This window comes from Schistocerca cancellata, chromosome 8, assembly GCF_023864275.1.
Source record: "Schistocerca cancellata isolate TAMUIC-IGC-003103 chromosome 8, iqSchCanc2.1, whole genome shotgun sequence".
In the NCBI taxonomy this organism is placed as follows: domain Eukaryota; kingdom Metazoa; phylum Arthropoda; class Insecta; order Orthoptera; family Acrididae; genus Schistocerca; species Schistocerca cancellata.
The window spans coordinates 321,931,389-321,957,569 of NC_064633.1; the positions used below are offsets into that span (position 1 = coordinate 321,931,389).

A 26,181-nucleotide genomic window follows, 5' to 3' on the forward strand; every position below is an offset into this window, starting at 1 on the left:
TAAGCTTAACACTGATCTTCGAAGGGTTACGTTCAATGGACACTGACAACTTCAGTTCAAGAGTCACTGACTTAGTTGCTAGAACATTAAATGCATTATCTTCCTCTTCATCTGTAGGCCTTTCTCGTTTTAACAAACCACTTTTTAACCAACAGTCCATTTTTAACTAGGCGAACTGTAGCTTCCGCAAAAAACTGTTTTAACACAGAATATTGAATATGTAAACAACGTGGTCTGTGAAAGCACTGGAAATAAATTAACAATAGCCAATTGTCATCAGAAATGCTTATGTAAAGTAACTGTCAGTTGTCAGCTCCAAAGAGGCAATGCGCACAGTCTAATGGCATACAGCAGAACTATTTGCTTCTATCTAATTCTAGTTTTGCGCTAGAGTGTGCTTGTATCAGTTGGCTCTAGGAAGACGCTAGACACAGAAGTTAGCATTAGCTAAAGCTCTGCTCATGCAGGAAGCAGCCAAAACAAAAAAATTGTTATCATACAAAATATATTTAATATATTTTTTATTCTAATAGCATCTTGCGAACCCCTCTGATATAGCTCACGGACCCCTGGTGGTCCGCAGACCACCTGTTGGGAACCACTAATCTATGTTAATGACTTCTCAAACTATATAGCCTCAAAAATGTTTTCTATTCTGATGATATGACCATGATCTCCACAGGTGAGAATATGCAAGAGGTGGTAAACAAAAATAATGAACTTTTTGAAAAATGTAGGGTGTGGTGTATTGTTAACCAGTTATGTATAAACAGCACAAAAACAGAGGAAATTTATTTTAAACTGAAGTCACAGAAAGAAGAGAAATATATTGGAAGTAATTTGGAAAGAATGTATAAATAATGAAATAATGTATGTATCATTAACTAAATGTGTAAAACCTTTTAATTAATTCTTGAATGTAAACTATATAATGATTACTGCTGAAATTGTCTGATTAGTAAGAAGTTTATGTATTTATATGTATTTATGTATATGAAAATGACGATATGAGTAACATGTACAAATTACTAACTAGTGAAAAGATGTATCGATATGTGTGCATAATGTAAAATGTAAAAATTAGTATCAACTATACTTTTATGAAATATGTAAAATGTATTCTGACAAAGCCAACTGCATGGTAAACATCCTGAATGGCTAATAAATAAACATATGATGAAGCCTCTAACAGGACTCGAGTATGAAGTGCTGGATGCATGGATTGGGCGGGTCATGCACCTGGGTCTTCCACAGGGGTATGAATCAAGTGCCAAGGAGTTGGGGTTGGGAATGGCATGTGGATGGACTAAGATGTTGTGGAGGGAAGATCGTGACACAATAGCACTTTAGGAGTTATGGGAAGGATTTTGGGTAAGATATCCCTCATTTCAGGGTATGATGATACATAATCAAAGTCCTGACAAAGGGTGTGGTTCAGTGGTTCCAGTCTGGGGAGGTAACGGGTGACAAAGGGGGGCTCCTTTGCAGCTGTTTTACAGAATACTAAAGGTCTCACAAAGACACTATAAACAGACCCAGTCTGAAAACAGATTTCTTGTGCCAACCCAATCCTTGCACTGCCACAAAGAACCAGCTACAAAGGAGCAGCCCCTTTGTCACCCCTTGCCACCCCTGACTGGCACCACTGAGCTACATCCTTCATCAGGGCTTTGAAAATGTACAATCATCCCCTTAAATGAGGAACATCCTACTCAGGATCATTCTCACCCCTCCTAAAGGGATGTTCCATCACCCACCCAACATCCATAATGTGCTAATCCATTCCTAGGCCATCCCCAGTCCCAACCACTTGCCACTGGGCTCATATGCTTGTGGGACACCAATATGCAAGACCAACCCAGCACTTCCATCCCAGTCCTGTCACAGGCTTATCATACCCTGTCTGAGACTGGGCCACCTGTGAAAGCAGCCATGTTTTACAAGGGCTATTCATAAAATCTGATTGGGCATAAAATGGAAACTGCAGCAAGGCTCCAATGTAGCTTTTCATGTATGTGTTTTGCAGTCCTCTAGTATACCTGTCAATTGCGTCATGCCTCTCTTTTCAGTTCTGAGCATACAGTGAACACGTAAAGATGCCTAGAACAGCAGTGTCTCCCACCATGTATGAGGGCCTGGTGAGAGATTTTGCCTGATGTGATGCAGCCAACATAAAACAAATTTCTTGCATTTTCTTGTTCATGACAGTTCTCAGGCTCACTCTGCAGGGGCAATGAAGGTGCTCCTGCAACATTTTTGATGGGGAGTGTTTGATCACCCACAATCAGCCCATAATTGGTTCCCTCTGTTTTTCATCTCTTCTCACATGAGCTACTGGTTCTTAAAACAACATTTTGGACAGACAATGAGCTGTAGACAAGTGTAGAGAATTGGTGGAAAACACAGGTGGCTGCCTTCCATGATGAGGGTAATGGAAAGTTGGAGGGGTAACTATGGAGAGAAGTAGCTGGAAGGTACAGCTAACTGGTGCAAATGAAACATTTTTTATTTTTTTAGTGATTTCCATTTTGTGACTAATCGGATCTCACTTTGTGAATAGCCCTCAGCTCTGCTGCAATCATTGCACAGCTTTATATTGGTATGACTACCAATCAACTGCTCACTAGGACTGTGGCAAAGAGCAAAGTGGATCACCCTGTGGCACAATGTGCAACCTGAAAATAACATGCTAGATTACAATGTCTACTTCTCAACCCCTGCCATCTGTATTCTCCCCATCAACACCAGGTTTTCTGAATGTCACAGATGGGAATTATCATTACACTGCATTCTCTCCTCCTGAAGCTATCGCTGCTTGAACCTATGGTAATCTACTGTCCCTACACTCTCCACTCAAGAGCTTCTGCCCCTTTGTTATATCACCTTCTTCCACTTCATGTTCCCTCACCCTCATTATGTAGTGCTCTCTGCTAACACATCCTCCAGTCTTTCCTCCTTCTCTTTTCCGCTCCCTATTTTCTTCCCACCCCCACCTCCCCCAACACCTCCCCTCCCGCCACCATCTAGTCTGTGCATGCCCCACCAGGCAGCACTCACTTGTCTCCCCCACTCATACCCTATTATCCCTCCTGATTCTTTTCCCCACTCCAGATTGCTGATTCTATTCAATTCAGTTGCATCATTCTGGCTGTAGTAGCTCAGGATAGCACTCGTGTGTGCATGAGGGGTGCCTGTATGTGTGAATGTGTATTTGTTTTCCTCCCTTTCTGAAGGAGGCTTTTGCCAAAAGCTTAATGCATAGCAGAAATTTTCATTGAACCAGTCTACAACTTAACATGTCATTTTTATGATGTGTAGCAATCTATCGTTTTTGTAATACTGTTCATTTTCGAACTCAGGATTTCCATTGTTTGTTTATATCTTACGTTATTCACAGTTAAACAGAGTACCAGTGACTTAATGAAAGAATAAATTTGACTACCTCTGTGTGTTAACTCATTCAGAATTCTTGTAGTTTATTGCATTGTTAATACAAGACTCTTTGTTTAATTCCCATCAGAATTTAAAAATACAAGCTTTCAGGTTCCATAGTTTTACTTATCCTGATTAGTTAGAAATTTAATTAGGTTTGGTGTGGACAATAATAGTGAAGTGTTCGGCAAAGCAGATAATTCTTTGGTATATCATCACACACATACTCTTAAAAATAATTTAAAAAAAATAAAAAATAAAGAACCACAAAGGAATTATCCAAATGAGACAGAAATCGGTAGACATCATGTACTTGTACAAACAAAGCAGTTATTCAGCTTCAAATTGATTAACAGAGTTGTTAGATGTTCTGCTGAGAGATATTGTGCTAAATTCTGTGCAGTCGATGTGCCAGATCGTCAAAACCCTGAGCTGGTTTGAGGGCCTTGCCATAATGCTCTAATGTTTTCAATTGGGGAGAGATCTGGAGACCTTTCTGATCAAGGTAGGGTTTGTCAAACACGAAGACAAGTAGTAGACTCTCTCACCATGTGTGTGTGTGGGGGGGGGGGGGGGGGGGCATCATCTTACTTAATTGTAAGCTCAGGATGGCTTGTCATGAAAGGCAACAAAACAGGTTGGAGAATATGATCAATGTACCACTGTGCTTTAAGGGTGCTGTAGATGACCACCAAAGGCATTCTGCTATGAAATGAAATTACAACCCAGACCACCACTCCCGGATGTCAGGCCATATCGCGGCAACAGTCAGGTTGGTATTCCCATCAATGTCTGATGCATCTCCAGACATGTCTCCACTGGTCATAAAGATTTAGTGGGACTCATCACTACAGCCAATGAGGTTCCACATCGAAGACGTGTCTGCATACATTCTGGACAGTGATGGGATACCAACCTATCTGTCACCTGCCATATGGCCCAACAACCAGGAGTGATGGTCTGGGGTGCCATTTCTTTTCATATCAGGATCCTTTTGGTAGTCATCCATGGTATTCTCACAGAACAGTGATATTCTACACCCATCCTGGGCTTACATTTCAGCAAGGTAATATCTTCCTACATATGGTGAGAGTTTGTATTGCTTGTCTCCATGCTTTCCAAATCTTACCTTGGCCAGCAAGTGCTCCAGATCTCTCCCCAATTGGGAATGTTTCAAGCATTATGGGCAGCACCCTCTAGTCAGCTTGGGATTTTGATGATGCAGTATGCCAACTGGACAGAATTTGACATGATGTACCTCAGGAGGGCATCCAGCAATTCTTTCAACTAATACCAAGCCAAATAACACATTTCATAAAGGCCAGAGGTGGACCAATGCATTATTGAGTTGCTCAATTTATGAAGATCTTTCTTTTTAATAAATCATCCAATTTTTCTGAAATTGTAATAATTTGTTTGTACATGGACATCACATCCACCAATTTCCAACCCATTCAGATAATTCCTCTATGGTGCATCATTTCTATTAGTATTCTTGAAGTGTATAAATGTTAGTTTTCAAAGTGACTTACAGTATCACTTTGGCTTATTAAATATATTATATTTATGTTTAGATTCATTTAGAAACTGTCCCTTACCAAGAGTTGTGACAAGATCATTTAAGTCTGAGGGCCCATTCCCCTTAAGGCAGTCAATGGCCTCAGCAACTTCTAGTCCATTACCAACTGCCTTTCCAATAGGTGTATCCATTTTTGACAGTACAACTCGACACTTTACTCCTAGGCCATCAGCAACCTCAATCTGAAAAGCATAATACACAATATCATCAAAAACTGAACATAGATACTATGTGTTTAGTTATTCAAAATGTATGACACCTACTTTGTCATCCAAATAACCCTCAGCAGACTGTCAAACATTTATAGCAGTATTGTTCTTAAAGGAAACAGAAAAGGAATCACAGTGTCTCCATCTTGTAGTGATACTACATGATTGCAGAAACTATACTGTAATTTCTACTTATTGAAAAAGTGTACTTCCAATAACTTCCCAGTTGATAATAATATTACTCTAAAATTTTAATTACAGTTATTGTCACATTTGTATTTACAGTGATAACTGGTTTTGTCATACTCTGAACATCTTCAGATATATTGAGACAAGTAAAAGACATGCTAAGTTTGATCTTACATAACTAATCAGAAACATGCATAGTGATATTATTGTGAAATACATGAGATGAATGTAATCTAATAGTACTATCAAAAGTAAGCACAAGGAAAACAAGGAATGGAATAGCTATTTTTTACTAATTGTTATAAGGATTGTGCCAGTTATAGTTCAAAGATGATACAAAAGACAATGTGACAAATAAGGATGGAAGAGAAGAGGAAGAGAATGATGCAGTTAAAGAATTGAAAGAAGGGAAAAAAGAGAAAGTGGGAGGGGTTGTACTTTTTGGAGGGGAATATGTAAAAAAATGATAAATTGCTAACAAACGCTACACAGGATTTGGATGTACGGGACAGAATGGAGATTATATAAATTGAGGTTAAATTCTGAGGGTGGTGGGATGCAAGGAGGATATTTTAGAAGCCAGTTTGCCATCTCTGGAATTCAGCGAAAGTAGTCCTGCATGAGAAGATTCAAAGGGCTCATGTAGTATAGCATGCAGCAATGTCACATGAGACATATGGTGGTGTTAAGCATGCTAGCCAAATCGGTATGGAAAATCCAGAAGGCAGATAGTTCCTTTTTGTCCTTTCATGCATCATACCAGTTAAGTGGATGTCATCTCTACATAGATACCTGTGCAGTGAATTTTAATCTGTCTTTAAAGTCATTCAAAGGTGACACTGTAATAGGTGGCGGTGGGTGGGTGCTTGAGGCTTGTTTTACATTGATAACACTTGTGCGGGTAGGAACTGGGCGTATTAGTCTGTGAACGTCAAAGGTTTTATAAGTAAGTCATAAAACAACATTATGTATTTGTTAGATGTAATAACACCCCCCCTTTCCACACACACACACACACACACACACACACACACACAATCCTAGAAGCAATGAGAAATCCACTAACAAACGAAAATGCATGAAAGGTAATTAATTGTAAAGCCATAGTTACAAGGGTAAATAAAATATTTGTTTCTTTACAGTAGTTCAATGGTTTATTTTATTAAATTAGTTGAGGCAATAGGTAGTGCTATCACAAATACTAATGTCAGTTCATCAAAAGTAGAAGACATAAATTGCTATGATTCATTAGTTTAATTGAATAAATGTACTTGCTCTGGGGTTTTGTCCACTGTCATATTATATATAGTGAAGATCTTTAAATTATCAGGCAGTACAAATGTATGTGATATATACTGCTCTTTACAATAGAAAATATGATGACTGTATTACTTACTAGCTGACGTGTTGCATAAATGAAAATATACTTGAGGGATATGTTCTAAAAGGGCTAGAAAGTCTGACATAACTGCACTTTATGAGCACTGATGCGATGAACATTAGTTGTGGGGATACACAAGCTTGCTAATACTGTGTCCCTCCCACCGTGCCATCACAAACCCAGAACATTGTCTAGCCTATGATGTGTCATTGCACTCTACAATGCCAGTGAACTTGAATTGAAAGTGATTTGTGTTACTGGTAACAGTATCATATTTTCATTAGTAGCTGGTTTCGTAATGGAAAAATATGAGGCATTCATATGGTGCAGGCTATCAATTGAAAGTAATATCACATGCTGAATAATATGGAAATAGAGTAGCTGGGTGGCATTTTGGCCCTGCACTAAAAGAAAAAGCCATTTTCTAGTGGCAGGCTAGTAAAGAAGAGCTGAAAAAAATGAGGAAGACTGAATGAGCAAATAGAGGACTGAATGCAAAATGGCAAAAACTACATGAAACGGATTTGAGGACACTATCAAAATGGCTTTTGAATTGATACAAAAATGATGCACATAAATGCTCGTAAGCTAGGAATAGAGTGGAACTTAAGAGACTTTGAAAGGTTTGTGAAGTGTCATAGACTTAGCATGCAAACCAAAACCAAAATATCTCAGAAAATTCCACAAGAGAATGAAGACAAAATATTATCTTTACATTATTTTATTATTCAACATCAAAAGAAAATTAGTGTGGAACTAAATAAAACCATGAATATAGATGAAACTCTTCTGACATTTGATGTGCCAAGTAACAGAACTGTTGCCATGAAAGCTGCCAAAACTGTAACTACAAAAACATGTGGACATGAGAAAATGTACTACACTGTTACCCTTTCATGTTGTGAAGATAGTACTAAACTTAATCCAATGGCCATTTTCAAGCACAAAACAATGCCAAAACCTTTTGAAATACCACCATGGATTGTTATTCACATACATGAGAAGGACTGGATGGCAGATGTTAGTATGAAATTATAGATTAACAGAGTGTGGGAGAGAAGGAGAGGTACTTTATTGAAGTAAAGGTCTCTGTTGTGCTAGTTCAGTTTGATAGTCATTTTAAAGATTACGTGAAAGTGAAATTGAGATAGGGAAATACTGAGCTTACTATTATTCCAGGAGGACTTACTTCACAATTACAACCTTTTGATGTCTTGATAAATAAGCTATTTACAGTGTGTATGAGAGGAATGGAATAAGTGGATGATGGATGACACCCAATGTGAATTCATGCCGAAGGGTGCAGACTGTCTCTGCGAATTTCATATATGAAGTCTTCACGGGTTGTCAGCTGTGTAGCATCGTCATCTCATAGCAACGTTTCGAAGGAATGCGTCTCCATCATCTTCAGGCGAAGTGTTGGGATATCATCAGTTGCGGGCTTATATCTCTGCTGGACTGCTCTCCACTTCCCGCAACCAGCCAATCACGCAGCCGTGGAATCGCCCGATGCGCCTGGATCGACTGGTGGTGGGGGGGGACACGTGCATGGGGTTCAAGTCTCAGCGTCCGTCTCTCTCTGCTCCATCTGCGGCCCTTGTCTCAAGGTTTTTCAAAAATTTTGAAGCAATCTCTACAGCTCATTTTAATTTGAAAATCAGTTGTCTTTATTGTGATGATGGGTGAGAGTATATATTGAATGAGCTTAAGACTTTTTGTGAAGACTTGAGCATTCACTTTGAGTTAACAATATGATACATGCCACTGGGGTTTCACATGAAATGCATTAATCTAATATTTGTCCTTAACCAACCACCAGGTGACAGTGGCTACCATCTCAGCTCAGCCTGGGAGCCTGCAATCAGGAACGCCAGACTTCTGACTTTCTTTCTTGAAAATACGCACAGTAAAAATTAGTAAAGTCATCAATAGATTTTAAAATGTTGCTTTTATTATCATATGAACTTGGGGAGTGCCTGGTCCATTTACTGTGAATAATTTCAATTGGTCTAGTTGCGTTTCCTCTTCATGTTTTGTGGGCTGCAGTGTCTGTTTCCATTCAGTACATGTGTAGCACACAGAAGTGACACTACAGTGCACAGCAATTTGTGTGGATTTTGTGTATAATTTTGTAATGCTGTTAGAGTGCTTCCACCAGAGGTGCTGCATTCTATGACACTTGAGTGCTTACTCTAAAAATAATATTTCATTCTGTTGTTATTTACTGAGTTTCATTTGACTTCTGAATGTTCTAGCTGTCAGGACAGTTTTACTTTCAAATAAAACGCATTAATCTAATATTTGTCCTTAACCAACCCCCTGTGCCATTGAATGAAGTGTTTACTGATTCTGACATGAAGAATCTCTTTCACATCAGCAGCTAACAGTACACATGTAGTAATTTATTTGGATGGCAGTGGACAGGTCATTCCGACATATGTATGACCAAAATCAAAATCAGCTAAGTGAAAAATCCATGCAATATGTATGTTAGTCTGTATATAAAAGCCAACTTAGGAATTTTCCTTTGTGTGAGACTGCATGCACAAGATCATGTTCCAATTTAATGAACTAGATTTGTATACATTACTATTCACATAGTTTCTGTGTAATCTTTCATTGATTGTATCAGTATCTGTATTGTGATACAGTGTGAAAGTTTGAACATTCATGTGTGCCGTGATAAACTCGTTCTGTTATCATCAGTTGTATTACAATTTTTGAGAACAGTAGACCTATCCTCATTCAAAACAAAAGTTCTCTAATTTCATTGTACAATTAAACTAAATCTACGCACAGGCCATGAAGACCCAGAGGTAGCGACTGTCCGCCATGTCATCCTCAGCCCACAGGTGTCACTGGATGTGGATATGGAGGGGCATGTGGTCAGCACACCGCTCTCCTGGCCATATCATTGTACAATTACATGACAAACAGTGGAAAATCCATCTAAAACTCAGCATCTCCGTTATATAGTGAGTTGTAATTTTCCTTTTCATAATATTATTACATGAGAAATAGCATATTTTGACAAGTTTTGGACACTTCCAAAAGTATATTTTCCTAAGTTACCGGTTTTGGATATGTAATTTATTTCATAGCAAATCAGTATTTATGTTTTATAGTTCTGCCAAAGAATAGACCACTCCTGAACTTCATTGAATATCAACGCAAATAAACATGCAATTTTTGAGAATTTTCAGAAGCTACCATTATCCTTTGCATAATCTATGAGCAATCTGTAGCAAATTGGCATTTGTGATTTAGTTACTGTAGCAGATTTTCTAACTAAAATACTGTGTTACATCTAGTTTTCCTTAAGGAGTAGTAGTCCTGTATATTACCAACATTTATCATACATTAACTCTGTTTTTGAATTTGCTAACAATCATAATTAACATGAAAATATTTTAGAAAACTAGCAATTTTCACAAGTTTTTATGTTGCATTAATAGAAATCTTGTTTTGTAAATTTTCTTCAATTTTTATAGGGAATTAGCTGCTTTTTAGCTCAACAGATTAAAAGATAATCAGTGGGCTTAATTTAAAGTTATTTGTTCACTGCCTTGTAACACACTGCACCAGTCAAAATGCAGCCCCACTGTGAATGCTGTTCTTGAACACAGGATAAGTTGGTTGACATCAGTATGCAGCTGGAAATCGCCCAGATTACTGTCAAAAAATGGCAGCTGCTGCAAATCAGTATGTTGGAAGAGCTCCTGAGATTTGTGTAACTGTGATACCTGTACCAAACATACATCAGATACTGTTCTCTCCTGTGCATCTTGTCTCCTCTACAGAAAGTACAGGACCAGTCATTACTCACCCACTTGATTGTGAGTGGCATTTCAATGGTATATCTACACATCCTGTATAGGGCGGACAGGGACCATGGAGGACTCAGGGTGCTGTACTGATCCACCTAACCAACAAGTTTGAGGCGCTGTCTTTCACTGAAACTGAGCCAGTGGGACTCACATCACCTGCTTTGGGAAGACCTGTTTTGTCTAGTGTCAGGAGTACAAAAACACAAAAGGGTAGGGATCTATTACTCATTGACACTCCAAACATTTGGTGGGTGAAGGTACCCTTTAGAGAAAAGGCAACAAGGGACAGGAAAGGGCAGCAGATGCACTCAGCATGTATGCCTGGGGGCCTCATTCAACATGTTGAAGAAGCTATTCCAGCAGCCATTTAGGTAATAGGGCGAAACCAACTGCAGATTGTGGCACATGTTGGAACAAATGATGCCTATCATCAGGGCTCCGAGGTCATTCTTGGGTCATTCCAGCAACTGGCAGAGAAGGCTGCCAAGAGCAGCCTTGCACATGGAGTTTCCATGAGGCTGACAATCTGCAGCATTGTCCCCAGTACTGATTGTGGACCTTTGGTTCTGAGTTGAGTGGAATGACTGAACCAGAGATCTTGAAGGTTCTGTAACAAGCTAAGCTGTGACTTCCTGGATTTGCACCATAGGGTTGAGAACTGTAGGGTCCCCCTAAATGGGTCAGGTGTGGACTACACATCAGAGGTTGCTAATCAGGCAGCTGATTTTTTTGGATTAGGCAACTCTTCATCTAATCCAGATAATGACAGCTGTAGGAAACCTAGAAGTATCAGTATAAGATCGAAAGAAATGCCTCCAACATGCTAGAGTATTTAAATCCTAAAGGTAAACTGTCGAAGGATTTGCAACAAAGTGCCAGAATTTGCAATGCTCATGAAAAACAGCAAAGCTCACATAATACTAGGTACAGAAAGCTGGTTGAAACCTTAAATTGATAACAGTGAGATTTTTGGGGAACATTTAAGTGTATATTGAAAGGATAGACAAATGGGAAATGAAGGTGGTGTATTTGTCACAGTAGAAAAGAAACTCAAATCCACTGAGGTAGAAACTGAAGCTGCATGTGATATTGTTTGGACAAGATTCAGTATCAGGGTAGGCATAAAATTATAAGTGAATACTTCTATCGTCCACCAGACTCATCCCCTTGTGTAACCAAAAACTTTAAAGAAAATCTCCGTTCATTTGTATATAAGTTCCCCAATCATAATGTAAACACAAGTGGAGACTTTAATCATCCAACAACTAATTGGGAAAATTAGTTTTGTTAGTGATGGACATAGTAAGACATCCTGTGAAACTTTAATAAATGCCTTCTCTGAACACTACTTTGAACAGATAGTTAGCAACCCCACTCATTATGGAAATATATTGGATCTAATAGTAACTAATAGACACGACCTCTTTGAGGTTGTCCACTTCAATACTGATATCAGTGACCATGATGCTGTTGTGACAACAATGATTAACAAAGTACAAAGGCAACTAAAACAAACAAAGATATATGTATTTAGTGAATTAGATAAAAAATCAGTAGTGTCACATCTCAATGAGGAATTTGAAACTTTCAGTACAGGGCAGGAGTATGTTGAGGAACTCTGGTTCAAGAGTAAAAGAATAGTTAACCATGCACTGGATAGGTATGTACCCAGTAGAACAGTTAATAATGGGAGGGAACCTCCATGGTATACAGTCACTGTAAAGAAACTTCTAAAGAAATAATAGCTGTAAATCAAAGCACAGAGCTATAGATAAAGAGATGCTGGATGAAATGCTTTTGGCTGTCAAGAGAGCAATGCATGATGCCTTCAATGACCACCATAGCAGAATATTGTCCAGTAATCTTTCACAGAACCAAAAGAAATTCTGGTCATGTGTAAAGTCTGTTAGTGGCACCAAAGTTAGTGTCCAGATCATAGTGAATGAGACAGGAACTGAAATTGATGGTAGCACAGCAAAAGCTGAAATCCTTATCTCCACTAAGGGAAACCCAGGAGTATTGCCCCAATTTAATCCTTGTACCACTGAAAAGATGAATGAAATAAGTACTACTGTCATTGGTGTTGAGAAACAGCTGAAATCATTACAACTGAACAAAGTTCCAGAGCCTGATGGTGTCCCTGTCAGATTATATTGTAGATCCCTCAAACAAAAATCTGTGCTTAGTTCCTGGAAAAAGGCACAGGTCACACATGCCTGCAAGAAGTGTAGTAGAAGTGATCCACAAGACTACCATCTATTATCCTTGAGATTGATTTCTTGTAGAATTGTAGAACATATTCTGAGCTCAAACATAAAAGGTATCTTGAACAGAATGACCTCCTCAATGCCAACCAGTATGGATTTTGAAAACATCGATCATGTGAAACCCAACTTGCACTTTTCTCATGTGATATACTGAAAGCTTTGGATCAATGCAATCAGGTAGATGCTGTGTTTCCTGATTTCTTAGTAATATACCTATGCTTATCATCAAAAGTATGATCATTAAGGGGTAAGTGAAATTTGTGACTGAAGGACTTTTTGGTAGGGAGGATGTAACATGTTATCTTGGAAGGAGAGCCATCATCAGATGCAGAAGTAACTTTGGGTATGTCTCAGGGAGGTGTGTTGGGACTCTTTCTGTTCATGTTGTATATTAATGACCATGCAGACAATGTTAATAGTAAAATCAGGCTTTTTATAGATGATGCAGTTATCTATAATGAAGTGCTATCTGAAAGAAGTTGTCAGGTATTGATATGATTTCAAAGTGATGCACAAATTGACAACTTGCTTCAAAATGTTCAAAAATATAATATTCTGCACTTCACAAAACGAAAAAAGAAAATAACCCATGACTATAATATCAGTGAGTCACTGTTGGAATAGGCCAACTTGTGCAAATATTTGGGTAACACTTTGCAGGGATACGGAAAGGCAGATGAATGACTTTGGTTTATGGGTGGAATACTGGGGAAGTGCAATCAGTCTACAAAGGAGATTGCTTACAAATTACTCATGTGACTGGTTCTAGAATATTGCTCAAGTGTGTGGGAGTAGTGCCAGATAGGACTAACAGGGAATGTTGAATGTATGCATAGAAGTGCAGCACAAATGGTCACAGGTTTGTTTAATCTGTGGGAAAGTGTCACAGAGATACTGAAGAAACTTAACTGGAAGACTCTTGATATAAACTACACCAAGAAAGTCTATTAACAAAGTTTCAAGAACTGGCTTTGAATGATCACTCTAGGAATATACTGCAACTCCCTATATAGCAATCACACAGTGATCATGAGGAAAAAATTAGAATAATTACTGCATATACAAAGGCATTCAAAACATCATTCGTTCCATGCTCCATATGTGAATGGAACAGGAAGAAACCCTAATAACAATGGGACGTGCCATGCAGCTCATGGTGATCTGCAGAGTATAAATGTAGACATAGATGTATCTGGAACTTATGAGTGTTATTGTAAATCAGGTGAGCCTACCTTTTGGAACATAATTCAGTCATCTGTGTTGATGAAGCTAACCAACATAGAAGTTCTTTATGTATAAGATTTAATGTGTGCAAGTTTGTCTCATTTCTCTGTGCAGCAACAAGAACCACATTGTCCTTCTGGATAATACATTTACACTTTTCAAAAATGACTTGCAAACCTTTAGATTTCTAATTTACACTGCAAGTTACAGATGGGGTTCTGGATTTGACAGAATATCTGTAATCAAAATTGGTATTTTCTTCTCATTCACATAACTTATAACTTCAATCTCACCATGTTTTTCAACTGCATATTACTACAGTATTTATTAAATGCTGTGTAGCTCCAGAATCATTTGAGATGATGCTGCTAAATTTTCTCAACTTGCTATTCTATTTTCCAGCTTGATCATCAGATACTGCACCTGCAGTATTTTGTTTTGGTTTCTATGCTTCATTTTTCTTTGCTTTTTGACAATATGACAGAGTCTCCTTCCAATTCATGATCATAAACTCAAAAAGTAAAACAATTAGAAGCTTTTTTATTTGATTTAATATTTCTACGTGAATTACTGGACTTCAATTCACCTGGTTGCAACAAAAAACTGTCATTTGCTTAATGGGGTCTTTCTTGAATACACTTCTGCTCTTCATTTGAAAGTCAGTTCTTCAAAAAATCTAGAGCTAATGTATCTGGTGACAGAATTTCTAGTATTGTCACTAGATTATCATAATCCAGCAGCGTTGTCAGCAACAGGTGGCAAACATCAAATCCCTCTAATGTTGCTCCTGATGATAATTATTCTTTAACTAATTTGTTGAACTGCAGAAAATGAGCAGTAAGCAATATTTCTTGAGTAAAATTTCATCATTAGTAAAGTTTTCCAAATTAACAAATGATCTGCCATTCTTCTTCACTGAAAAACAATGTATAGTGACAAAGACATATCAAAAGAGGTAGCTTTGCCTTGGACATTTTCCATATAATTATCCGCAATTTTCTGTATGATTTGAAACTTGCATTTGTTGTTACATTTTTTCAAAGTTGCTAACTGCACATCTTTTTGTGTATACTTCTGCCATATCATTATCTTCAAAAATTACCATTTCAGAATATTTCATTTGAATTAATTCCAGTAGATACATTTGATTTAACACCACCTAAATCCAAAATTTCCTAATACTAAAATTGATTCCATTGAACAATGGAAATTATATTTCTCTATCTCATCAACTATGCTCAATAGTGTGATTGCGTCCATTTTATCACATGTCTTGTAAATCAATACAGCTCTGGGCTCCTAACCTGATAAATTCAAAGAGCCAAGAGAATTCCTCAGGCACACTAATTAGGTAACTTGTAATAATAATGATTTATATGATGAACTTCTGGTAACATTTAGCAACTTGAGAATAAGTACAAAAAACTGTATCAGATGGCAACCACATAACAACAGAATAAAAAGTTAACATCACAGAGCTGTCATATGGAGAAAGAATTAATTTGAGAGATTTGAATTGCATCCTTCAACACTTTTCTGTTCCATCTGACCACTGTGTTAATAAGGTTATGTGTGTTTCCCCACATCAAATAACACTCACCATATTTTCACCTAATAATTTTGCAGTCTCAATTTTCTTATAAAATGCAGCATTTCCAACTTTAATATCCATAACTAGAAATTTGGTCCCCTCAGCTACTTTCTTCGAAATAATGGAACCTGAAACAAGTATAATTACTACAAAAGAAGAAGAAGAAGGACTGCCAAAGCTTTCAGAGTGTAAGCCAATATGTGATGTAATAAACAAAAAGAAAGGCAATATGAAACCAATGGGAAACACAGAAAATGCATACAACTTGAACTTTAAAGTCATATATTTTTTCTTTCTGTAGGTCAGTGGGACGAGGAGACACTGAACCTGAGCCTGTCACCTTTCTGTTTACAGCTAATAGTCTTGTATTACACCACTGTTTTCCTACTTCTGTGGGTCTTTTAGTCCTATTTTCCTTTCATGTCCTTGTATAACAACAATAGTTTACTTTGATGTTCAGAAATCAGGATAAACTTACTTTTGACTGGATGCTAGTCTGAAGCAGAATAAATTGTCCCTTATAGTGAATAGTGAATAGTGTTTTATTCATCTCATAACATACATATAATGAAGTCTGTGTTTGTGTGTTAACAGTTTTTTCTTTCTGTCATACAATTACTTTGTGACTGCACTCTGCTGGTTAGTATTTGCTTTTTTATTACTCCCTACCCCCATTAGTATAGTCTCAAAACAATGTTTTTTCTTTCAAAAGCACACCGACAAAGTAAAAGTAGAGTTTAATGAATTATTTAGGAACGAAGGAGATGACATATGAGTTATCATACTTGACTTCTGAAAGAATAAACAGTTATACAATCTGCGTCTATACAGTTATACATATTGATATACATACACTTCAGTTTTAAATTACAATGTAGATAGGCCAAGAATGATGATCAGGCCATAAAGGTCACAAAAATAAATTTAAGCATACCCAGGGTATTGTGCATTTTGGCTTAGATATTTGTCTATACTATAATAAGATCCATCTAGAAGGCATTGCCTCGGCTTTTCTTTAAACTTGGGTATGTTTCCAACCAGTTCTTTAATTATTGGTGGAAGGGCATTAAGAATCTGGTTGCCACTGTATAAAACCTCCTTCTGCACCATGCTCTTTGTTTTTAGAATCATAAGGAACATCAAGTTTTCTTCTGGTGTTATAATTATGGTACAGGCTATTGGTTTTAAATAAGTTGCTATTTTTTTGAAACAGAGTACATCAGGGAAAAAATATATTGAGCAGTTGTAAAGATCTGAAGATCTCTAAATAGATTTCTGCTTGAGTGTCTAGGATGTACTCCACACATAATTCTTATGACTCGCTTCTGTGTGTGGAACACTTTTCTTGCTATCAGTTGAGTTCCCCAGAATATTACACCATAGGCTGTAAGTTTATGGAAATAGCCAAAGTAAGCTGTTTGTAGAGTGGCAAATGTTGTTGAGCTTAACCTTTTCCACAGATCTTGAATATGGTAGTGCCATTTAAGTCTTGCTGTCTATATGCAGACCCAAGAATTTGGAGCACTCAACCTTTAGAATCTCACATTCGCCCATTTTTAGATTCATTGGTAACATTTGTATTAGAGGAAAAAAGAACATAATTGGTCTTTTTTAAATTGTTGGAGAGACCATTAGTTTCAAACCATTTTATCATATCTGCAAAAGGCTTATTTACTACCTCATTTGATACATTCCCCAAGGGAATGCACACAAATATACACTCACAACACACACACAAACACAAACACACACACACACACACATGCACATGCCTGTCTCCCTACATTGTGCTCAGTCAATTATCACCTTTTTCCAATCACTGTGGGCCATGGAAGAGCTGGCAATCAAGTGACCACAATGTAGGGAGAGATGCATGTGCATCTATCTGTGTGTGTGTGTGTGTGTGTGTGTGTGTGTGTGTGTGTGTGTGTGTGTGTAGCTCTGTACGCTTTGTTTGTGTACCTGTCAATGATACAGCACTTCTGCCTTTTGATGAGTGATATCCTGTATTCCTTAATAATTTGTTATTCTCAACCAGCACTGTCTGTACATTATTAAAAGTAGAGTTTGAAATATAGTATGCAAGATTAAGTTGAAAGATACCACAAACATACCAATAACTAAAGGATTGCTATCAACTGTGGCAGTAACATCTCTTCTCTTGTAAAGTTCTTTGTCAGCAGGAGCCAAACGAGCTGTTGGTCCAGCAATGAAGCACCCAGCCTGCTGAAGAGTTGCTTTCAATTCACCATGAGTGAGATTTACTTTGAATCCTGAAAAATGTAAAAAAATATTAAGATTTCATATTTTTGTGTGTTTAAAGAGCTATACTTTAAAAATATTCTTCTGTTTTTGTTATGAATAAATCTGAAAGATAATGTCTCTTCATATTTTGTGCTAGCAGCACCACTATGTGTATGCAAATCAGATTTTCTTTAGATGCACACTATAATGGTTGTAAGCATTAGTTACCTTTGAGGTTTGATGTGAGCAGTTGATGTTAGTTAGGAATGCCTTTAAGGTGACAAAGATGCCATTTATCAACACCTCACCGAGTCTGAATGAGATCATATAATAGAGTTATGAGAAGCTGGGTGTTTCTTCTGTAATGTTGCTGAAAAACTTGGTAGGAAAGTAGCCACTGTAAGTGGCTGCTGGCAGCAGTGGACATGAGAATGTACAGGCACAAGAAGACTGGGCTCCAGATGGCCATGCGGCACTTCCGAGAGAGAAGACCATCATGTTCAGTGTATGGCTGTGGCACATTGTACTGCATCTGCAGCAGCAAGTTGAGCAGTAGTTGACACCACAGTGACCCTATGAACTGTTAGCCGGCCGCGGTGGTCTAGCGGTTCTGGCACTGCAGTCCGGAACCGCGGGACTGCTACGGTCGCAGGTTCGAATCCTGCCTTGGGCATGGGTGTGTGTGATGTCCTTAGGTTAGTTAGGTTTAAGTAGTTCTAAGTTCTAGAGGACTTATGACCTAAGATGTTGAGTCCCATAGTGCTCAGAGCCATTTGAACCATTTTTTTTTTAACTGTTACAAATTAGTTACTTCAAGGAGAGCTCTGAGCCAGATGACCTGTAGTGTGCATCCCACTGTCTCTGAAGCACCAACATTTTGCAACTTCAGTGGTGTCAAGCAAGAGCTCATTGGAGGATGGGGTGGAGGTCTGTTACATTTTGTAATGCACTTTGGCGCCAGTGAAAGCCATGTGTTGGTTAGGAGAAGGCCAAATGAGGGCATGCAACCAACCTGTCTGCATGTTAGACACACTGGACCTACATCTGGAGTTATGGTCTGGGATGCGATTTTGTATGACAGCAGGAATGCTCCCGTGGTTATTCCACACACCCTGACTGCAAATCTGATGTCAGTCTGGTGATTTGACCTGTTGTGCTGCCATTCATGAACAGCATTACATACTGCTGTGGTAACCCAACGTGCTCTATCGGGTGTCAACATGTTGCCTTGGCCTGCTCGATCATCAAATCTGTCTCCAATCAAGCATATACAGGACATCATCCACGGCCCACATTAATCACCCCTGTGTTGACTGACAAAGTGCAACAGGCATAGAACTACAATCCACAAATTGACATCCAGTACCTGTTCGATAAAATGTGTACACATTTGCCAGCTTGCCTTCAACATTCTGGTTATTATGCCAGTTATTAATGTATCATCATTACACATTTTCAGTTGCTTACTTTGGGCTTATATTAATCTGTGCCCATCAAATGGCACCACAGGCCTCTATACCCCTGTGCCCCCCCCACCACCCCACCCCACCCCCTCCCCTGCCCCCAGCAATCCTGGGAGTGTAGGCATGCTGATTTTGTGCGTACACTTCTTAACTTCTTTTGGATGGTTGTACTTGACATTTTCTCCTAATTTCCTCATGTAGTTTGTTGCCGTCCACATTAATGGTGGCTATGGCCATGACCCTTACAGGGATTTTTTCCTTGGAAAGATTGCCGTATATGCTTGTGACAGACAATAGCCCACAGTCTGTGTCTCAGGATTTTGAGGATTTTTGTACAAAGAGTGGCATCTGGAATGTTGTGGCACCTCCATTTCATCCTCAGTCCAATGGTGAGGTGGAGCAGCTTGCCTGTACTTTCAAAACTCAAGTGAAAAAAATACATCACACAATCTTCTCCTGAGAAAACCCTCAGTAGGTGCTTGTGCTCATATAGGTTTACTCCAGTTAGTGACCATAGCCTAGCAGATTTTCTTCTTGGGGCCCCCAGTACTATACACTGCTTTATCTGCTTCAGCCGACACTTGGTCACCCACCAGCATCTGTGTTGCAATGGTTTCATCTGGGCTCCACCATCTGGACCTGTGGATTTGACTGCTGCCCTAAATGGAAACCAGTGGTCATCCATCACTGCCGAGGCACCCACGTCTGCATTGTGCACACCTCCAACAGCATGGTGTCCTTAAACTATGATCAGCTTCACCCACTTATGACGCAGCACGTGCTGGCTACTCTGTCCTGCCTTCCCTCCCCCCCCCCCCTCTCCCCCTTTTTCAGATGCCTCCAACATCTGCACCGGCCCCCAAAGAGAAGGCCATTTTTGTTGTAGGTGTCTCTGTTACCAGGCAGAATGGTTAGTACCAGGCAGCCTCCATCTCCACAGCCCCTACCACCACTCCTGCTATCATCTTTGTTTTCTCTGCTGCCTGGATGTTGGCATGGACATGTTACCTCCATCACTGGTGTTCCCTTACAGTCTCTTGTGGGGGTGTGGGCACCATGCCCATGCCATTTTAGACCTATTCTCCTGTGACAGTACAAAATCTGCTCCAGCAGTCATCCCCTTCCAGTGATGACATGGACATTTCCATTGTGAATATTTTTCCCATAGGGAGCAGGAGTGTTGTAACCCTACACAATGAGTATGGCCTTGATGGCCAGTCTAAAGAGGCCGCCATGCATTGCCACAGATGGCGTAGCAAGCACTGCATAGTGTGACAAGCTACTCTGGAGATTCTGAAAAAGGTATGCAGACTTTGGGCGAAACTGTACAGGACTAATCTGAGAATAAAGGGAAAAGGAATAGACATTTGTAGCCAGAGGGTTTTAAATAACAAACATCATTCTGATAGAGTAGTCCTGCAGGGCAATATCTAAACTATTACAGAACTCTGAGAATACTAGATAACCAATACTTCTAAGATAAAAATAGGACTCAGTTATGTGATGCAGGATTTCTGGGGAAAGGTTTAAGGATGTAGCCAGGATTTTTATTCAAAGAGTGGTCCATCTTCTTAAAGAGGAACCTAAAAGGCTCATGTTTGTCAACACATATATTTGTTTATTAATTTTACATGCATAAATTGCTTGCAGGAGGCCTTTGAACAAATAATATTTGGTCTATAAAAGTAAGAAAGAAAAGCTTTTTTCACAAAAGTATAACATATCCCCCCCCTCCCCTCCCCATGAACCATGGACCTTGCCATTGGTGGGGAGGCTTGTGTGCTTCAGTGATACAGATAGCCATACCACAGGTGCACCCACAACGGAGGGGTATCTGTTGAGAGGCCAGACAAATGTATGGTTCCTGAAGAGAGGCAGCAGCCTTTTCAGTAGTTGCAGGGGCTACAGTCTGGATGATTGACTGATCTGGCCTTGTAACACTAATCAAAACGGCCTTGCTGTGCTGATACTGTGAAGGGCTGAAAGCAAGGGGAAACTACAGCTGTAATTTTTCCCGAGGGCATGCAGCTTTAAATGTGGTGCTACAGAAGAATGCTGAAGATTGGATGGATAGATCACATAACTAATGATGAGGTATTGAACAGATTTGGGGAGAAGAGAAATTTGTGGCACAACTTGACTAGAAGAAGGGATCGGTTAGTAGGACATATTCTGAGGCATCAAGGGATCACCAATTTAGTACTGGAGGGCAGTGTGGAGGGTAAAAATCGTAGAGGGAGACCAAGAGATGAATACACTAAACAGATTCAGTAGGATGTAGGTTGCAGTAGGTACCGGGAGATGAAGAAGCTTGTAAAGGATAGAGTAGCATGGAGAGCTGCATCAAGCCAGTCTCAGGACTGAAGACCACAACAACAGCAACATATTTTCTCAACAGTACATATATATGTGTGCAGTTAAATATTTCCTTATTTGGCAGTATGGTAATTAACATTGATTCACGCATTAAATTTAACTAGACCACTAATGTGTGTTACCTCATAAATTAGTTCCATGATAATATGTTTATACAGCCTTTGATGACAATTAACTCATACATTGTCGTTTATATGTGACATTCATAACAACTCTAATGTATTTGTTAACAGTAATCCCAACCATCACAACTCTAATGTATTTGTAAACAAAAATTTGTAAACAAAATAAATAAAAATAAATTTGTAAATAAACATTTGTATGATGTTTATTTACAAAACTGTTACAGTCATGATGGTTGGACCCATTGTCCCAAGGATATTGAGAATAAGACATTTAACAATAGAACATCATTCTTGTAGTGAAACTTCAATACATGATACACTGACTTTCTGCAGTGTGAGTCACCTTTATGCACAAATACATAGTATAGAATGATGATCGCTAGCAGGCTTCCAATATAAATATGGCCTTAGTGCCAGGAGTCTCCGAAGATATGCTCAGCTTGCCTTCAATGCAGCTCTTTTCATTTAAGCAGAGAGGCTGCATCTTTAAGGGAACTGGACTCTGTCTGGAATGAAAGGAATTTGGAAGGTATTGGCTGTGGCCTACAGTAAGGAACCAACTCTGGCATTTTGCCTAAATTGAAAATAAGAAACCACAGGAAACCATTTACAAGGTTGCTGGCAGATGGATCTGAACCACGTCACCTCCCAAATCCAGGGATTGCTAGCGCAGTGCCTCAAGGTGCACAGCTACCCTACTCAGTCACCAATATGGAAAAAAAGAACTAGTTGTGTATTGTTTCCAAATAAAATAAAATGCATCACAACAAAAGATGGAATTCTGATATTGCATGTTTTTTTTTTCTTTAACTACACAGGTTTCATCATCTGATAGTGCTAATAGTGCATGAGTGCATGCATATTTTAAGATTTAATTGTACAGGGAATTCGTGGCTTCCGTTATTATAATTTAAAAACAGCACAAATAGATTTTGGACAGTTGGCTTGAGTGAATTCAAGCACCCTGATGAAAAAAATGTTCTAGAAATAAATGAACTATAGATTGTGCTGTCATCGCATACCCCTTCAGCTCTTCATGAACACCTCCCAATCATTCCATATTGGAACCAGTTCTCATAATTGAGAACTGCCCTGTTGACCAGACTGTGTGACATTTGGCAACAACACAATTTCTGGCAAGAAACCAAAGTGTATTTTTATGGATTGATTTTAATGCAGTGTTATTTGTAATGATTTCTACTGCTTCGCTGCCCTATGAAATACTGAAATATTGCAACACAAAGTTCTACCAGTCTCTAATCCAGTGCTAACATTAAACAAAAACTAGACTGGTAATTAGGCTTTTATAGTAGTGCAGACATATTTTTAAGTTATCAAACACTAACAGATGAATCAAAATCAGTTTTCCTCTTCTTTCTTGTTTCAACCTTATCCATAATTAGAAACTATCAGAAATGCATACAACACAAAAACAATAAGCAGCATAACTTACATTAAATTCAACTGCAAGTATGTACTGAACTGATTAACAAAACAACAACTTAACTCAAATAAGACCAACAGTGTACAACAATAGATCTTGCCTAAAATAGGGATAGGCAAAAGCCAATAGTGCCATCGACAAACCATTAGCTTAAATCTATTGATGGCCATCTTGACTACCAATAGTGCACATCCCTTTTTGTCGTATCATTGAAAATCAAAATATACAGGGTGATGATAAAGTTTCTATTCAAAGGCCATACAGCCCAGAATTGGTAAGCACCTCAGGCAAAATTGTCATGACATAGAGGCAATCATCCCACAGACGCACCAAGTTTAAGATACTCGTTTGGTAAAACACAGTACCCTGCTGTGGAAGAGGTCCATAACTGCCTGCTACACATCCTTGTCTGATGGGACTCTTCGACCCCTCAAGGCCTTTCCTTAAGGGAATCAAGATGTGATAATCACATGGGGAGAGATCATGACTATAGGACAGGTGCTTGAATGTCTCCCACATGAGTTGACATAACTTCTGCATTACAAAATTTGTGGTGTGGTGACGGGCATAATCATGAAGCAGCAGCACCCCTTTCACATGATATACATACACTTCAGTTTTAAATTACAATGTAGATAGGCCAAGAATGATGATCAGGCCATATTCACAAAAGTGAATTCACTTCATTCACAAAAGTGCAGTTCAACAAACATGCTGCCTCAGACACATTTATCATTCTCCAATGGATGTCTACCGTTGTTTGCTCTTTGAAAAACAAGAAGATAATGAGAGCATGTTGGTCCTATTTGGATGCATTTGGTAATTATGTCACCACAATTCATTTCCACATTTACCTCATGCACGTTGGAAAGACATGCCTGCCACACTGATCCCTTTCCCACATGTCGGTGCTTACATACCCACGTTGGCGTCACACTACATTGTATACGTGTTGCAGCAATGCCCTCAAACACAAACTTTCTGATCACCCACTACATGGCAACTAGGTGGTGTGCAATTTCACAAGGTGTGGTGGAAGGGGGGAGGGGGGGTTGGTCTGGATCCCCTGAATGCTCCTTTGGTGACGTTGTTGAGAGATCTTGGAAAAACAAATCACATAGACATTATAGGGTAGTGCTGCATCCATTCAGACCATAACATTAACTATTAAGTGAGAATGATAACAGGCAGATCATTCAGAATGTTCCTCACATTACTGTGGAGACTGCATCATTCTTTAAGAGGTACGACAACAGTCGCAGGATGAAACACACTGCTCAGAGCACAAATGCAGAACTTAGGATGTCATTCTGCATGTCAAGTTGATCATTAAAAGCATGCTTCTCAGTTTGAGACGTGTTCTAGCAACCATTTTTCATCTATTAGGAAGTTTCCATGTAAAATATTGTTTGTAAAGTTATTATTTCTTGAATGCTTGTCATTAGAAATGTGCTCCATTACCTGGAATGCTCTCAAGTTTGTCAAGTGTCCCTCCAGTGATTTCCAGGCCTCGGCCTGAAACCATGGGTACCTTACAGCCACATGCAGCCAAAGCAGGAGCAAGTGGAAGTGACACTTTGTCTCCAACACCACCAGTACTATGCTTGTCCACAAGAGTCCAGTCCTTCTCCCACTGCATCATGTCACCTGGTATAGTTTAAGCACAATTTCATGTTAAATTAAATTTTTAACTTATTAATAAATGTAAAACAATGGAAATTTCAGGTCAGAATATCAACAATATTATGAAAAGGACAGATTGATTCTCACCATAAAGATGACACTTTGAGTTGCAGAGAGGCGCAATGAAAATACTGTTACATATTAAGAGTTAATCCAAAGCCTTCCTCAGAAAGAAAACACACATGCATTCACATAAGCAGACACACCTCATGCACACATAACCATCATTTCTGGCTGCACCTACCAGAATGCAACTGTTTCAAATGGAAGTAACAGTCCAGAGTGGGATGGGGAAAAGAGGTGGAAAAGAAGAGAAGCAGGGAAGGGGAAAAGGACAATTGTTGCCTTGGGAGAGAGCAGTGCACAATAAGGGAAATTGGATTGGAATTGGGAGGAGATGATAGGACTCAGGGGCCACAAAATTTTCAGTGGAACGTGTGGGGTTAGTAGGTTGTCCTCCTCAACACAGCACTCCACCTTCCAGGACATTGACCTCCTCCTCTCTGATAGCTCCATTTACACCTCTGTCAACATTAAACTCACCATCCACCAAAGAAGAAACTGCCTTTCATAGCTGCCTTCCCTGACACACAAAACATTGTTTGCATACAGCCTTGTCAACTGGGGATGGGGTATCTGCAGTGACGAGAACATCCTTGCCCAGTATGCTGAAGGTCTCACAAAGGTCTTCACAGAGAGGCATTATCCCCAGACCATGACCACAGATTTCCTGTCCCATATCCACACACTCCCCCAGTCCTCCCACCATCTCCAAGAACCAGCTATGAAGAAGCGCCCTTTGTCTTCCAGTACCAACCTGGACTGTAACAACTGTACCACATGCTTCCCCAGGGCTTTGAATATCTATTGTTATGCCCTGAAATAAGGCACTTTTTACCCAAGATGCTTACCATCCCTCATAAAGTGCTGTTACATTGCCCACCCAACCTTCACAAAGTCCTAGTCTGTCCCTAAACCACTCCCAGATCACCCAGCCAGCACCTCCCATTGCAGTGCTGTTACAGGTAAACCATCAGAGGCGGGGTCACCTGTGAAAGTAACCATGGCATATACCAGCTCTGCTGTCACCACTGCACAGCTTTTTATATTGGTATGACAGCCAACTAGCTGTCCACCAGGATGAGTG

The 26,181-nt window shown here is 39.2% G+C and overlaps 1 protein-coding gene across 2 annotated transcripts in view; it reads right to left on the bottom strand.

Annotated features, from left to right (window-relative positions):
- LOC126095021 (thymidine phosphorylase-like) overlaps positions 1-26,181 on the bottom strand; it is a 190,002-nt gene that overhangs the window by 63,222 nt on the left and 100,599 nt on the right. For both annotated transcript variants that reach the window (XM_049909681.1, XM_049909680.1), the window contains exons 4-7: positions 24,813-24,998; positions 17,814-17,972; positions 15,709-15,827; positions 5,031-5,193 (exon numbers count right to left, since the gene is read on the bottom strand). In XM_049909681.1, coding sequence (XP_049765638.1) covers positions 5,031-5,193; positions 15,709-15,827; positions 17,814-17,972; positions 24,813-24,998 — 627 coding nt within the window. The remainder of the gene's footprint in view (positions 1-5,030; positions 5,194-15,708; positions 15,828-17,813; positions 17,973-24,812; positions 24,999-26,181) is intronic.